At 50.2% G+C, this 16,264-nt stretch overlaps 4 protein-coding genes across 5 annotated transcripts; 2 read left to right on the forward strand and 2 right to left on the reverse strand.

Annotated features, from left to right (window-relative positions):
- Positions 1-7,255: 7,255 nt before the first annotated feature.
- Positions 7,256-8,811, reverse strand: LOC100897934 (ubiquitin-conjugating enzyme E2 S). The gene is made up of 4 exons (XM_003746288.2): positions 8,749-8,811; positions 8,350-8,520; positions 7,873-8,197; positions 7,256-7,759 (listed from the first exon to the last, which is right to left on the reverse strand). Exons 1-4 carry the CDS (start codon positions 8,758-8,760, stop codon positions 7,608-7,610), a joined length of 660 nt encoding a protein of 219 aa, XP_003746336.1. The 5' UTR covers positions 8,761-8,811; the 3' UTR covers positions 7,256-7,607.
- Positions 8,812-9,765: 954 nt separating this feature from the next.
- Positions 9,766-11,615, forward strand: Hibch (3-hydroxyisobutyryl-CoA hydrolase). 2 transcript variants are annotated; one of them, XM_003746289.2, is made up of 2 exons: positions 9,766-9,893; positions 10,386-11,615. In XM_003746289.2, the coding sequence occupies exon 2, from the start codon at positions 10,386-10,388 to the stop codon at positions 11,487-11,489; it is 1,104 nt and encodes a 367-aa protein (XP_003746337.1). In that variant the 5' UTR covers positions 9,766-9,893; the 3' UTR covers positions 11,490-11,615. The 2 variants fall into 2 exon arrangements, with proteins under 2 accessions (XP_003746337.1, XP_003746338.1); XM_003746290.2 differs by lacking the exon at positions 9,766-9,893 and adding an exon at positions 10,070-10,206.
- Positions 11,616-12,189: 574 nt separating this feature from the next.
- On the forward strand, positions 12,190-13,763 carry LOC100904865 (zinc finger protein 710). Its single transcript, XM_003746335.3, has one exon. It carries the CDS (start codon positions 12,354-12,356, stop codon positions 13,761-13,763), a length of 1,410 nt encoding a protein of 469 aa, XP_003746383.1. The 5' UTR covers positions 12,190-12,353.
- A 787-nt stretch (positions 13,764-14,550) lies between these two features.
- On the reverse strand, positions 14,551-15,857 carry LOC100898328 (dihydroflavonol 4-reductase-like). Its single transcript, XM_003746291.2, has one exon. It carries the CDS (start codon positions 15,833-15,835, stop codon positions 14,762-14,764), a length of 1,074 nt encoding a protein of 357 aa, XP_003746339.1. The 5' UTR covers positions 15,836-15,857; the 3' UTR covers positions 14,551-14,761.
- Positions 15,858-16,264: the final 407 nt, after the last annotated feature.

The following is a 16,264-nucleotide window of genomic DNA, read 5'->3' on the forward strand; positions in this document are numbered from 1 at the left end:
TTTTCCCAGATCCCGCCATTTCACGATCCGATGGCTTCCATATCGGAACTTTCCCCTTCATCGTTTCTCTAAGGGCCACGCAGGATAATGCCGCAGCTCACGTGTCATATTTTTTTTCTACGACGAACTCACTCATGAAGCCGCTCGTTAATGTAGTTTCTTTTCTGTTTGCGGAAAGCAGTTGCAACCCATAGTTCTGTAGCGCGTAATTTACGGCTTGCGCAACACCTTTCACTTCAGCTGGATATGGTCTTCAAAGGGTCATAACCAGTCATTGTCGCCGCCGCCGCTGGTTAGCGGTTGTATCACGAACGGTAAAATGAACGGCTGGACGGATGGATGGACGAGTGAATTGAAAGTGACTGTCGTCGTCGACAGCACAGCTTCTTACGACCGTTACGAATTCTGGCTGTATCCGATCCCGAAAGCAGCTCTCGGAAGCAAGCGGTCGCCCGGAACGTCATCGAGTTCGGGGTAAATGCCAAACCAAGCGCCTCATATGCCGCGAAGACGAGCCCCCAGCGCACACCATGGATTCGGTCTGGGACGAGGGTGAAATACGGCACGCAAAGCGCACGCAAGCGCAATCTCCGTTCGAGGCACGGACTTGGGGACGGATCTATCGTGAACAAGAATTCGTATCCACTATCTCTCTGATACACACGAGGAGTGAGCGTGACGGTGTGCGAGTTCCGTAATGAGCGAGAGTTTGTTGAGAAAGCTTTAGAATAACAGTTTATTGTCGTCAATCACTCGCGAGCAATGTCTGTTCCCAATGATTATCCTCGGGAGATCGTCCTCGACACCGTATCTCATTGAACTCTCCATCGAAAAATCTTCGGTCGACATCTTTCTTTTCGTGACACCGTAAGGCTAATCGTTTCGGTCTTCAAATCACAGATTTCCTCGGCCGGAAAGACCGGCTGCCAGTGCCGGTGGCCGGTTGTTGTCTCAGATCTGCGATAGTGCAACCACAGCATGGCGAGAATAAGTGGTATTAAAACCTTTTTTTTCTGCAAGTCTTCAGCGAGCCACGGACCTTGCAGGAGTACAAAGCTCGCTAACGAAACGATGATGTCTAACCCATGGCGTAATTCCAAATGAGCTTTGGGAAGGCCTAACGTATGACTTTCTCTTTCATCCGGGTGCCATTCCGTTTTCTGGTGAACTGGGACTGTCCACGAATCGTTGACAGGGTGAATTATATCCACGGTTCGGGAAACCGCAGATCGGTTCTTTGGCTGACTGAGAGACACTTGCACATGGTACGCCAGAAGCTCGCGCTGAGAATATATTCACAGATGATTCCAGAAAGTACAGGGAGGAACGAGTGCGCTAAATCACGACTACGTGCGAGAGATTCGACTTGCTGATGCCGGCAGATCTTGTTCCGGAATCTCTTTCCAAGCAGATCTCGCTCGATAAATCTCGTGAACTCGAATTAAGAACGTATAAAATGAGATTTGAATCGTTACGTAGAGGAGAGCGAGCAACGGAGGCCGGCTGAGATCATTGGGTCTGATGATCGCCGTTCGTTCTTTCGTTCGTTCGTTCCTCAGTCAACACACTTTCGGGAGATGTTGGCGAAAATTATAAGTCATCAAAAAATCACCGCCGAACTCCGAGCCGCTAGAATGCTACAAGACAGACAGCTTAATTCGACTTGGATTCGGTACCTGGCACATGTGTGTTTGGTGTGTTTGTGAGAGACTCGGTGAAGTTGCCTCAGCCAAACTATGTATCTCGTGTTTGCTGTGTTTGCGTTCTGAGACCTTTGTGACCTACCGTCTTCGTTGTCGCTGGCGTCGCGTGGTCTTTTCGTTTATTGCAAGAACGAGCTTTTCCAACACATCATTTCACTTAGCCATCTTCGGTTTTCCAATTCATCTCTCAGTGTTCCGGGAAAAGATTTGTGCAATGATAACTTCACGTTAGTCATAAACTTTCCGTCCGCCGACTTCGATGCAGCGGTGCAGAGTTGTAGGTAGGAGGAGAAATCGCTTGTCGCCGTCGTCCGATGCAATTTTATTGGAAACCATCACCGGGATGAAGCTCTCGGATCCTGCACCAACGGGCTAAAGGAAAACATCCGCGAGCATGTAGACGTTCTGTGGGACAGCCCGATTCTAGGAGATCACTCTCCCGGAAGATTTTCATCGCAGCGGAAAATGGTCCCCATCGGTCCGTCGGATTCCGTGCGTTTAAGGGGGTTACGGGGCGGGGGTAGCGCAGATTCGAGCTCATGGTCCTCCTCTGATCTCCGATTGATCGATACGATTTCAGGTAACGGTTCCGGACCGCTCGAGTTGGAATGCACCGTAAAGCGGGTCTCTTTTACCGTGCTTAATATCGACAACCTCAGCTATGTATGCGAATTCGGGGACTCTACATCTGCTCCGCTCCTGGAAACTGTGACCTTCCGGATCGAGCTTGCAGTTCACAGAACAATTGATCATAATTATTATCTGACGTGGACCCTGTCCTCTGGTCCGAGCCGAAGCGATTTGTTGGAACTTTCATTAGCTGCTCTGGACGGAGTTCAAAATATTTTAGACCTCGAGAGAGCTTCGTTTGAGCAGCCGTTCATTTCGACATTCAGTCTGCGACCACTTTGCACGATTGATGGTCATTACGTCACTGTGAACGAACCGCCTCGTTTATCCCATTCTTAGTTCTTCTGCGCTATTCCGAATGTAGACACCTACTCTCATAATTTGGATCCTTGAGCAAAAAGCCTGATTATCATTGCGACTTCAGTAAAATCCCGGATTGTCCATGAGATGGGCCCGTCGAATACTGCTCGCATCAGCGCCCATCAGCTGCCGATTTAATCTGTTAGCTGTATCTTCTGAGAACTTCGTTCGCCTGATTCTGACCATCGTTCGGCGATTTTGTTTCTTTCCTCCATTTTGCATGATCCGACCAGACGAGTCGAGCGCCTGAGTATGCATGAGCACCAATTGAAATTCACACCCTATCCTAGCTCGATGAGCGCGTCGGGACTCCTCAATGAATCGTCTGATGAATCGATCACTGTTCCGGATAAATTGGCTTTTCTGGATGGATGTTCACAGGGCAGGATTCGACGAATGAATATCCAAATCCACTTTTTGCGGAAGTTCCGCGCAATGATGTGAGCGAGCGAGGGAGCAGTAATTCTGTTCCTATTCCGTAGCTCACCCCTTTTCTCCTGCCTCGCTTTCTCTGATTCTCTCAGGAAGTGAAAACAGCCGTGACCTCCTTTCCCACGTCGGAACCAAGACTCAGAATTCATAGTTTGCTCTTAGTTCATTTTCTGGCTCTTCCCAAACGAACAATGGGAACGACATGCAATAAATTCGATTGCGATCTTGGTCTGGAGAGATCAACCGCTCAGTAGCGGTAGACCATCTGAGAAACGACCAGGTCGCTCGGGAATTCTGTTCTTAACGGCTGTAAATCCGATCACGTTCCCAGTAGGGAGTAATATGAATGGTGCAATTCTTTGCTTGCATGGCTTACTTACTTAGTGGCGTCAAGTCACACATCGTGACTCTTGTAATTACGTCTCCGAGGCGGAAAGACGTCTATCCAAATCTGCTCCGTCTGCGCAAGCATCACCAACTCGTACGCGAGCATGCTGAGTTCGATTCTGCGACGTCGAGGTCTTGATTTCGAATATATGTATATCCCTGAAGAACTTCGAATAATTGCGATGTGCATCTGAACACATACTTTCTGATCTGCACCACCGCAGATGAGGAACCATGAGAGTCAGCCGATGGCGGTCTATGGAATAAGTTTTCGGAGCCCCGGAAGCTGATTGAGATTCAGACCGTAGCCCACACTCCGAGAGCAGGACCGAGATCCCGGTCGAACACAATCGATCGATTCCGTCGAATACTTCCGCGTGCTGGTTGAGAGCCTGCTCCTTTTTCGTTGTCCTAGCCCATGCATGAACCTACTTCCACGCTCGAACCTCCTCTCTCCCGTTTCGACGTTGCAGCACTGCTTGCTCGTTCTCTTCAATCAGCGAAAGGAACAAGCACGTATGTCCGGTCGTATGTCGATTCTGTGTGCTTTCGAAAGACTCTTCTGCCATGCCGATGATGCCTTCTTCTGACCGACCATGTGCTCGTTGTTGGAACAACATAGGGCTGGATATGTTTCAATGCAAATGTCTTGGTACACTCATTCTCGGGATGAGAAAAATTGGTCAAGGCTCCTTCTTAAGCAGAGGAGACACCAGAAACCTTGCAGTCAAACATGGCAGACCCTCGCTGCTCGCCGTCGGTCATACTTGGCCGCCGTTGGTAGACATCCAGTCGCTGTTGTGGACGTCGCTCGTCTTGCGGTCGGCAACGTAGTTCAACTCGCCAACAATGGTGTGACCTGACTGATTTCGCAACCGTAATTATTTTGACAGATGGCGTCCAAACCCTTCCTTCAGGCACAACCGAAAACGCCTATAAGAAACGTCCTCTTTTTCTGTAAACCCTCGATCGGGATAGCGAGCTCAACACTTGGGCTTAAATTGAAAGGATCTGTGGGAAGCTATTGTGTCCCCGATGTGTTTCGCAGTATCGGTATTGTTTGTATCGGTCGAGCTGTTCACACACCTCATGGAAGAATTTTCACCGATCCGAATGCGACAAATGATCCTATTCACCACACCTGGTCAAAGAATTCATCTGGAACTTTTATTCCAATGAGAAGCGGAGTTCGCTCACGGAGGAAGATCAATGTTGATACATGCCATGTGTTGATACATGCATTCTCGACGACCCGCCCCGGAATTTGATTTTTTCCCATAGCAGGCAAGGAATGAACGCTGGGAAAGCTCTCGAACAATTAGTTTCTGTGATTGCTGCCGTGTCTTCCGGTCGTCCCGGGAATTCCTCGCTGCTCATTTTCTAGTGAACATTGATTCCCTAAATTCTCTGGATTCATTCTTCATTCGGTTTTGGTCTGAAAGAGTAGCTGTGCGCTGTGCTGATCTGGAGGATCTCAAACGATCCTTCGGAAGTGATTTCTGATGAAATGGCATAGCCGGTGAGAGTCCCCTCAAAACTTCGAACCTCATCCAGAAGTGGAGTGATGTCAGGAACGTGCGTTGTGTCTCCCGGGGAAAAAACGCTGGTTCCATGCTTCACTGCGAGTCTCTGTCTCATGCCGGTCCGATGCGCATACAGCATCAATGGCGTCGAGTATAATGTTTCCGGGAAATCACATATTGAGGAATGAGCCGAGGACTAAGTCATGATGAGCAATACGACTGACCAGAAAGAGCAAAAACTTGCGGCGATTCTGATGAATTCGCACCCGTCCCGGAGCAGCGGTCAGCTCGGGGTCCGAACCCGCAAAAGGTCGACCTTCACGAAACTTTTTACATCCATTTAACAATGGCAAAGTGTCTTCGATATGCGGAGACTGAAATTCGAATGACCACTTACCAGAGCCGACAAAAACAAAATAATGAAAGGTTGCTTCCAGATAAATAAAAAACGCTGCTGAGCATTTTCAGAGTTTCTAAAACCACGGAGCTTTTCTTCAGGAATGAAATGCCGCCGTCCTCATCTGAATGTTATGAGCCGAATGCGTCGATGGCGCTCACAATCGAACGTCCTTAAACCCCAGGGTCCTCGCTGTCATAAAAATCACCTAAGTAGGCTTTACAAAGATGGCAGCAGCCAATCATCGTAACATCGTTCATTGAGCGTACTTTGAGTCGAAGGGAAACAAACTTCCACCGGGGGCAGACTATTTTCTTCATAAGGGAGAGGAACTCTGTCCAGCCATCAAACTCCCCGAAGACCAGGACCTGTTTCACCGTTGCCTGAGAGGAAAATCACAAGTCTGACCTTGGTCATCGCAAACTGAAGAATGAAATCTCGGTTGGAGAGTTGAGTTTCCGAGGCAGTTCTTGATACACCCGTCCTCCGTTTGCATGATGCGTGTTCTGAGAGAGCTTTCTATACTGGAGCGCATATATTATAGCTCTCGAATCGATTTTATATAGCTCTCGGAAATCTAGTCCCGCTTCCTCGTCACAGTCGATAGTCTACATTGATTCGATTCTCGATACAAATGGTCATAGACTTGTCTGATACAATATCGAATAAGAGAGTCCAAGCTAGTCTGAAAGAGCTAGACAGAGGTCCTGAAGCCCTCAGGAGAGGTGGAATGGTATGGATCGCAGCCACCGATCCTCCGGTGGACGAATACCATCGATCCTTAGAATCGGCACTGCATGCGATGGGCCGCAAGCTCCCTGATGAGAGGCAGATCCGCGTGTTCTACTGCCTTCTATGCTCCTCTGCAGTTTAGATGCGGATTCCTCATTCAGTGAATTCTCGGGGCGGCACGCTGCGCTCCTTGCTAAACACAATTGAAGATTGCTTTCTTCGGTAACAAGTATCCTGGGAGCACCTGGGCGATTATATAATATTTTTTAAGCGGTATGGAGGTCTTCCAGCGTTCTGGGGGTCTGATAGAACTCCCGGACGCGGCTTTCAATAAGCAAGGATCGGAGGCAGAGCTCCCAGTCGTGGGTACCTCTTTCTGTCACCACTCATCCGAACACTTTCCACGACACGGATTTGAAAGTCTTCGAGAGAATTCTAAAGTGTGCATGACTTCCGACTCACGTAACAATCGACAATCTGGGGTGCGATCCGTATCGCTTCTCGGGCCACGACCGTGGCATTCGATGGTGCAGCTGAAGTCTACGAGTCCGTATTACCGCTGCAGAGGGACGGATCATTCGATCGACCCTATGTTCGCAATACCTATCTTTCCCCACGGAGATCTGTATCAAGCCTTGCCTTATCGGACTCGATAATTAGCGGAAAGCCCTCTTATGGATGAATTCCGCGCATTCTCCAGTGACGTGGTCCCTGAACGTCAGCAGTGTTCATATCGAGTTTGTATTCATAGAGCGCAGAGCACGAATTCACGCGGAATTCATGCCGACCGAGTCCCCGGGCGGGAAACTGCTGTCTACGTCTCAATTCGCAGGCACAGTCTCCAGAGAAGACCACGTTCTGGATTTACTGGAGGCATAGTCAGGGGTCAGATCCGGACTCAGCGACTTCTCGTGTGAGGAGCCGTCGGTTTCCGATGTCTGGACCGGGCGGCAAGCTCGAATCCAACATGACAGGTATAGCGGAAGGCCGAGGTTTCACGCATCTGAGGAACTCGAAGAGGATCGTCGGGGAAGGTCAGGGAGTCGCTCCCAGTTGGTGGCCACGAATGGAAAACACAGCGTGAGTCCCGAAAAACCATCATTTATGATTTGACGCTCGCAGTTTATGACCGTATAAATAGTCTTTATATATTGATTCCAGTCACATTCAATTCTCTTGATGTATCCCGATATCTCGTCGGCTCAATCATACGATTCCATAACCGTTCTCACCAACCATGCTCGCCTTTTCCATTCGTATATCTTGCGGATCTCTCACATTCACTGGGTCTGCTTGGCTCGAAAAATCCTCGAATATCAATCGAGGAACGACGACTGTCATTTATACATTATTAACCGTCCTGCCATTGTCCTAAAGATGATTTACGCATAACACCGCCTCTGGGTTTCGTAGTCCTGCTTGCTCTCGGAGGCTGTAGGCGTTTCATAGTCGTTTCAGGGCGCGCTTCTTCTCTTTCAAGACTTTCATTTGCTTTTTACTGACGTCGGCGTTCGAGTTCGAAGCTACCAAGGGGGTAACCGTGCTGTGGAACCTCTTCGAAGTCGTGGCCTGAGAAGTGTCACAGGCCGTGGGTTCTGTAACGGAGAGGAATCACGAATTAGACATAATTCCGTTCCCGAGGGAGACCGATCTTGATAGGAACAAATCAATCATTATTGAGTGGGTTCCAGAAGGATGACTCTCTCACCTGGATGTTCAGATTTCTGGGTTGGCTGCGCATGTATGGCTGTCATCATCTTCGCTCGTTTCTCGTATTCCGTGTAGTGGTCGAGCAGGAGTCGACCAGCCTCCTCGTTCAGGGCGGATTCGGCGTTTGGTACGATGAGAAGGCATTTTATGGTGAGGAAAATCCTCAACAACCCCGTGTCCGGAGTCCAATCTTTTTTGAGCGTGTTCACACAAATCTGACCCGAGTCTGGGGCGACGTTCGGGTGGAATATTCTAGTGAGGAAATATCCCTTGGGAGGGGTGCATGGGTGATCCTTCGACAGCACCAACCGTAGCCTGAATTCCTAGAAGCGAAACGTCGGTACCTTAGACTAGACAATCGCTCGATGGAGGCTCGAATTATACGGAAATTATGATGAAATGATATATCTCGGTCGATGGTGTGAGACTATTCGCTCGCTTCTTCGGCGAAGCTGAGCGTGACTTAGGAACATACTCCTCCGGAAAAAGGTGTGCCCTGCGGTCCCTCGAGTGTCGCTTGTATGTCGGTGACGTCGGCGTCATTCAAGTGCAGCTTCAACCCTTCCGGTGGAGATCTGGTGAGATCCATGAGTTCTTTACGAACGGCCCGGATAACTTGAGGGGCGAGATTTTCGACATTCGATGTCTGAAAAATAAACGATCAGTCAATCCAGAACTTCCTCGGCTCGGACGAGGGAACGAAACATTCCGACTGTATTCGATAGTTTGAGAATTTCACGCGATCCTTCGCACAGACGTAGCGCTCCGACGGGAAGCGTCGTAACAACCGCAGAGATCAGACCCCTATCGAATATTTTCTGTGTCTAACACCCGCGTCTATGAGATATCCGTTTCGTGGTGTGGTAATACCGACGGAAATGCGCATGATGGTCCTCGCTCAGTCGCCGCGCGCCCTCGAGATTCTCTGAGCTCCGGGGAGTGTCCGGATTGCCGGGAACGCGATCCCCCGGCGGCGACCCGTCGTGGATAAATAAAGCACGATTCAAAACACAACAGCGTCAAAGCCAGCTGACAGAAAATTCGGGATTCTCGGGAAACCGTCCAATGCCGATCGGGAGATCATCTTGCTTGCTCGACATCCAATTCATGCGCGATAAGAGTTGCGGAGCAGAAATTGGATGCGGAGAAAAATTCTCCGCGGCTCGCAACGGTCTCTCGTAGCTCTCAAACCTAGCCGAGAAATGTCGGTTGGATCTTTCTCGGTGAAAGGCGTTCCGGGAGGCCGTCGAACAAATCGCCTCCGAGCCGATCTAACTGAATGTTTCGGATCCCTATTCTGGACCTACCTGAGCCATTTCTCCCCGGAAACCCTCCGAACAGGAGTCCAAATCGGGCCTCACTTCTCCGATGGTGGGGCCTAAAGAAGACACTCACTTCCGTCGCTTGAGGAAAGAGGCGCCAAAATTCAAACCGTGAGCGATCAGCTGGTCGTTCTCTCGCCAGCCCGCATGAGTCGATGCACAGCTTCCAGAGCCAAGGGATTCTCTGGATCTCACTCGGCGCGATTCAGACGCTCTCCGGAATAACCACCAGGGCCCTCGGGAAGATCCCGCGAGAAGATACCGGTGATTGATCCGAGCAATCGCCCGAAAATCACAGATTTCCGTATCAGAGGATGAGAGCCCCCACCGCGCAGCCGAGCCTCAAGCCCAAGAATCTGCCCTCGAGCCCCAAATCTAATCCGCATCAACTTCCGTCCCGGTAAAGCGTTTCAGCTACTTGCTCTGGGTCTCAGATCCCGATCCCGTGGAGAGCTCCGAGCTATTTTAGTGATGTTCCTGAGCCCGCGCGCGGCCTTCTAGATCTCGTTGCTATCTCGGTGATACGGCCGGTGATCAAAGCCGGAGAGAGATCGGCGCAACTCAAATACGTAATCAGCTGCGGAGAGACCGAAAGAGCCGGCAGCAGCCGAGAGGAAGACCAACTGCTCCCTAAGATCCCTTTTCAGGAAGCCTCCCGGAGCTGGCATCTGCCGAACTCACGTCGAACTTGGCGAAGGTAAGTTTCTCGGTTTGCGGAAAAGACGGCAGAATAAAAACTTGGATAGCGAGCGCAATGCCGACTGACATTGGCGCGGGGAACTTGTCAGTAAGAAGATAAATAAACAGTGACCTCTTCAACGGTGCTCTTCCCGACGATGGAACCATTCGCCACAGTTTATCTGTGCAAGTCATGCTCTGATATTGAGTGGCGTGCCAGGAAGAAGACGGTCGCAGCAGTATTCGAACTGATTCTCGGTCCCAAATTTGATTCTAGAGTTCCGAAATTTTGGGTAGATGATTTCTCGTTGTCGAGGATCCGGAGACGATAGGTGAGGTTCGAATCCGCTCCGGGAGTGAAGGGACATTAGTTTTGGGCGCAGTGACTACATGTCGACTGCGATGTCGTGACATGATGGCTCGAAACGTCCTATTAAAACTCGAGGGAAACTTTCCCAGTCGGTGCTCTCGTCGTCGGAATAGAACTCTAACTTCTTCCTTTTCTCCACAGATGTTTTGTCTGTTACGTTTGAAGCCCTCATCAGTGATCAGTCGAGCAATGTCCACAGGATCGTCGGAGGACGTCCTCCTCCAACTCCGGAATGGTAAAGGAATCATTACCATGAACAGACCGAAAGCTTTGAATGCTCTCTCGTTGCCGATGATCCGTGTGATTGAGCCTGTGGTTCGGAAATGGCATAAGGAGGACCTGGCCAAACTCGTCTTGCTCAAAGCCTGTGATGGCAAAGCTTTCTGTGCTGGTGGTGACGTGAAGGCAATCGCGGCTGTGAAGGGGAACAACGATGCGTTCTTCCGTGAGGAATACGTTCTCGACTATCTATTGGCTAAGATGAAACCTCCGTTGGTCCCTCTGATCGACGGTATCGTCATGGGTGGAGGATGTGGAATATCGTTCCATAGCCCGTTCCAGGTCGTGAGCGAAAAAGCTCTCTTCGCGATGCCAGAGACGGCGATTGGACTTTTCCCGGACGTCGGCGGATGTCACTTCTTGAGCCGTCTCGAACACAATCTCGGAGTTTTCCTGGGATTGACTGGAAACCGTCTACGTGGAGAGGATCTTGTCCACGCTGGACTGGTCAGCCACTTCGCTCCATCGACCAAATTCCCCGAACTCGAAGAAGAAATTCTAGCCCTCGAAGACTGCTCGCAAGAATCGATCGAGAAGATTCTGGACAAATATCAACCGACCCTGGGCAAGTTCTCCCTAGAGCCCCATCTGAGAGAAATCGAGGAATGCTTCTCGCCGGACACCGTGGAGGCGATTTTCGAGAAGTTAAAATCTCGCGGTGGCGAGTTTTGTGGGAAACAGCTAGAGCTGCTGAATAAGATGTCCCCACTCTCCCTGAAAGTGACTTTGAAAGCCATACGAGAAGCTAAATCCATGGATCTGAAACAAGTTCTCGAGATGGATATGCGTCTAGGCAAAAGATTCCTAGATGATCATGATTTCTACGAGGGCGTGAATGCACTGCTGGTGAGGAAGTCGAACGACCCGAAATGGAGGCCTGCCTCATTGGAAGAATGCACCCCGGAGCTTGTCGACAAGTACTTCCTGAAGCTTCCAGCATCCGAAGAGCTCCAGCTCGTCGTTTAGTTGCGTCTGATCTTTAAGGGGATCTCTGTGATCCTCGTGCTGTTACTCGTTGTGAAAGAGGAAATCTTCACCTTATGTACAATGGAAAATGCATCGTCGGAGAACGGAAGTGTTAATTAAAGTGACTCGAAAGTGACACCTATGGATTTTCAAAGCGACGCTTGAATTCATTGCCTCCCGCCGCTGGAATGGGCCGAAGTTGTTCGGCTGATTCGGACTCTCCGACTGGGTCTCGGAACGCATGAATTTCGATTTCGGATCTCAATTCGCTCCTCCTGTACTTGTAGCGAACGATGAACTACTATCCGCGCTACCGAGGTAGGATTCGTGTTTTGGCGCCTCTCCGTCTCGTCTAAAGGCTTCCGCGTGGCTTCGACGTCTCGAGTTTGCGTGTCTGTGTCTCGGAGCTTGCTCAAGAAATTTTTAATTCCTCGGCTTCTTTTGAAGTGCAACGATTGCCCACCGTGAGACAGGTTCGTGCGACGACAGAGAGGATCACCAATGACTTTGAGCGTCACAGAGCTTCAGACAGCCCTATAAGGGCTGCCGGCGTACTTGATAGAGGTTCGGAAATGGCTGACAACTCGCCGAGCGACTGGTTCGGCTTTCAAGCACCATTGCTCCGGGTTCCTTGAAATGAATCCTTCTGGCGGTAAAAGCAGCTCGCCTAGCGGAGGATCGTTCTGATCTGATCAGGAGTCGATGCCGAGGCGCTAGGGGATTCCTTAAAATTCGTCACGCGAATACGATACAGCAACTTCGGAACGTGTCGGTCGATCAACGACGGAGCGCAGACATTACGACGAGTCGCGTCGACGACCAACCCATAACAGAGGATATTCGATATTTCAGTCGGAATTCGGAATGGATCTGGACTCGTCGACTCCGTTGCACGATGAGGAAATTTTGAATGAATTGAAATCCGAGATAATTGACGAATCTCTCCTGGATGACACGCAAGACACGCAGGAAACAGAAGTCTCTCTTAACGAAACGAACGAGGATCAAGTCGACGACGATTCCACAGTATTCTGTATCCTCTGCGACGCCGAGGTGCGCGGCAAGTGGGCCTACAAGAAGCACATAACCAAACACCAATGGGATGCGCAGCGGGGTCAGGATCCCACCGACGAAATTTTCACGCCCTACAGAGACACCACCGAAGACGTTCCAGTGAATTTCAAGCTAAGCTGCGCGGTGTGCACCTTCACGAGCAACGTACCTCGAGAGCTCGAAAGACACTATCACACACACGTAATCGGGTACAAGTGTCTATTATGTGATTTCACAACGTTGCATAGAACTCGGCTCGCGGCCCACTACCCAACCCACAAGCGGGAGAAGGCTCGGTTGGAGTGCCATATCTGCAATGCGACTCTATCGTCGACCAGTGCGTTGAAAAAACACATAGCGCGTCATTCGGAGGGGACGATCTGCTGCAAACTATGCGACTATAAGACTTATGACCGTTTCCTGCTGCGGGAACACATGGCCACGAAACACAACGAAGTCATGAAGAAGTTCAAGTGCGAGCACTGCGACGAAGAGTTCGGGACCTTCCGAAGATTTTTCCAGCATCGCCAGGAGGCTCATAAGGGCTTCATCTACAAACGGCAAGTCGATCCGAAGTATTGCGACAAGTGCGACTTCCAAACGACGAAAGTCAAGGAAATGAACGTGCACAAACTCATGCACCAAGGCCTAGTAGAGATCTTCAACAACGGGAGGTACCACTGTAAAATTCAAGGCTGTACCGAAGCGTTCAATAGCGCCACTAAATATGAATTGCATTTCACCAAAGTGCATGACAAAGTCAACCTATACGGGTTGGCGACAGAGCGCGTGCACAGCTGTCCCATTGAGGGGTGTACGTTCAGCACGGTCAAAGAATCCCATCTCAAACTACATATGCATGTCCACCGGACGGCTCCGAAGACTCCGACGGAGACACAGGAGAAGAAGAAACGCGCTCAGGGAAATTGTCCGATATGTCTTGCAAAGTTTAGCGATAAATACAAAGTTCGGAGTCATATGGAAACTGTACATAGCAACGAGAAGCCCTTCGTCTGTCAGTTCTGTTGCTATAAGACAGCGTATAAGTACAACATGCGCATCCATATGAAGAAACTACACAAGATGATCTACAATGTAAAAACCGACACCTGCGAGCCCATCGAAACCGAGGCTTTCCAGGTCGCTGGTCCGTCTTTCCAGGAATATCATCAACATCAAGAATATGAGTCGGGCTCTGAATACGAACCCGAGTGGGAATGAGAGAAGCACCGCGTCTTGTTCACGAGTAGTTTCGTGAACGAGTCGAGAGATGTAATATAATCTGTTTCCTATCGAATCACTCCCGAATCGTGTACACTCATCATTAATTAAAGTCGAATCATCGTTGAAGTTTGCTCGAAATGCGGTGTCTTTCCTTAACCAGGGACCTCATGGGCTCATGGGCGTCCAAGTGTGTGAGACGTCACGCCGAGAAGGTTCTTCGAGCAGGAACAGAGCCTCGCGCCAATGCCGCTGGGATGAAGTCAACAGCTTTGAGTCGAGACGAGGAAGTGTTCCACGATTCGCCGAGAACTTCCTGGGATCAATGTTTTCGCTCCTCGGTCCAGACTCTCGTCGGTGAGCCGGACTGGCTGGAACGCGTTGCTTTGTTTATGCGAGGAAGTATTATAGAAAATTTGAGATGCGGGGCTCATCTGTTCTCTCCCTGTTTCCTTGACGCTCGGCGATTTCATCAAAACAGCAGGGAGTGAATCATCAGGACCTTACCGCAGATGCTGCTCCACCGATCGGAATCGTCCCCGATCAAATATTGATCGATACGAAACTTCCCCGAGCAGCCAAATCTTGAGTCTGAAGTAGTCGGAAGAGAGTATGTATATTCGGCCTATGAGCTGTGAAGGAGACCCTCAGACACATAGCTTTCTCTAGACGGATCCGGGAGTGTCAATCTTTCAGACGCGAGATGAGCCTTGGAGAAAAACGAACGGATAGACATTCTCGCATGCCGTCAATTCATTCAATAGAGACAGTCGAGTTCCAGCGTCGAGACAGAGGCTCTTTATTCGACTTCCTCCTCCGATGTATGTGACGCGCCCGCGGTTAGCAAACAGGCCTCGTATACATAACAGAAATCAGGGTCATTTTTGACGTGTCGATTATTATTATTCAATAAATATCCCGCTCCATGAGGAAGAGGGGCGTGAAAAAAATCAAAGGATACCGCAATGAAGATACCAGTGATCGTCGCGATATCACAATCAAAGCTCAACTTTCTTCGGTTGATATTTGCTGGTTTTTCTGACAACACCCGCATCGATGAGACTGTACGCTGTATCGACTATTGAAGTTTCAATCGGTCGGGGTTGAATTTTCAGGATAGTTTTCATTTTCTCATTCGAGTACTTGAAAACTTTATCCAGCCGTGGCATCAGCATCGCCACTGTGGCGTCTATCCAGGAAATGAACCACAGTCCAAAGTTCGGTGCTTTCCTCTGTGGGCATCTGTATCCCATCGAGCCGAATTCCTTGTGGAGAATTTTGGAAACTTCCTGCATCCACAGAGTCTCTGTACAGACGCAGATGCGCTCACCAGCCGCTTCCTTGACTGTGAGCGATTTTACGTGAGCTTCAGCCACATCCCGGACATCGCAGAACGCAAAGGTAACCCCGGGCACCATTGGGCTACTTCCGTCGATGAGCCGCTTCAGAGACATAACGGAAGTACCGAAATCGGTACCTACGATCGGTCCGATTACGAGCGCGGGAAGAATGGTCACCAATTCCATCTTCGAGGCGTTTTCGGGGGATTTTATGAATTCCCATGCAGCTTTTTCCGCGAGCGTCTTGCTGCGCTCGTATGGTCCGAGCGTCGGCGATTCCAGATCGGCCCATTCTGTCTCGTTATAAACCGTGACGTTATCCGTTTCCAGATGTCCATGAATAGAGGCTATGGAGCTCGTTAGCGCCACACGAGCCACTCCGGCCCGGGCCGCAGCTTTCAGGACCCGAAGAGTACCATCCACAGCTGGTCTGACCAAAGAATCGGGGTCCTTCGGAACGAAGTTGGGGAACGGAGACGCGACGTGAATCACGTACTTAACTCCGCGGACGGCCTCCTCCCATCCTTCGTCTTTCGTCAGATCCGCTTCGACGAGTTGCAACTTGGTCTTGGCATCGGGGTGACACTCGAGGATGGGTTTACACTTGGTGTCGTTTTTGAGTGAGCGCACCGTCCCTCGGACGCGGTAACCTTCCTTCAGGAGAACTCTCACTACGTGGATGCCGATGAATCCCGAGGCCCCAGTTACGAGCACAGTCGTTGAGGCTGACATCTTCGTCGCAGATCAAATCAAAGTGACTGAGACCCGGTGCTTTTGACCGAATTCATGCGATGCCATCGCCACACCGCGTCCCTTTCCACTGGCAGAGCCGTGAGCGCGTAGCTGCCGTGGTTTGTGTGCCATCGCCTGCAAAATGGAGAAAAAAAAACTGCCACGGTCAGGACTTTTCTGAACATTTCCTTGATCAAACTTTCGCTTCGACTTGCGCGTTTCCGGGCTGCCATGACGGTGTGGGCCCGACCGTAGACTCGTGAAGCCGGTGAACAATATCAGGGGAGTCGACGGAGAGAAAATCGGAGCCGCGATTGCGGGAGTTCCGATTCCGGAAGCCGCGTCCTCCAACGCGGACTTCCTCACCCACATTGGAGGCGAACTGTTTCTCGGACGGAATTCGGAGTTTTCGGACAGGAGGATGCGGCA

This window comes from Galendromus occidentalis, unplaced genomic scaffold (assembly GCF_000255335.2).
Source record: "Galendromus occidentalis unplaced genomic scaffold, Mocc_1.1 scf7180000077495, whole genome shotgun sequence".
NCBI classification, from domain to species: domain Eukaryota; kingdom Metazoa; phylum Arthropoda; class Arachnida; order Mesostigmata; family Phytoseiidae; genus Galendromus; species Galendromus occidentalis.

Bases quoted from the DNA above. Each gene is read 5' to 3' on its own strand.
- LOC100898328 (XM_003746291.2), bottom strand. From the start codon at position 15,835: ATGTCAGCCTCAACGACTGTGCTCGTAACTGGGGCCTCGGGATTCATC.
- LOC100897934 (XM_003746288.2), bottom strand. The intron at 8,198-8,349 runs GTATGTTCCTAA...TTTCGCTTCTAG, and splicing joins GCACACCTTTTTCCGGAGGA to GAATTCAGGCTACGGTTGGT. The intron at 7,760-7,872 runs GTGAGAGAGTCA...TCTCCGTTACAG, and splicing joins CCAGAAATCTGAACATCCAG to AACCCACGGCCTGTGACACT.
- LOC100904865 (XM_003746335.3), top strand. From the start codon at position 12,354: ATGGATCTGGACTCGTCGACTCCGTTGCACGATGAGGAAATTTTGAAT.
- Hibch (XM_003746289.2), top strand. From the start codon at position 10,386: ATGTTTTGTCTGTTACGTTTGAAGCCCTCATCAGTGATCAGTCGAGCA.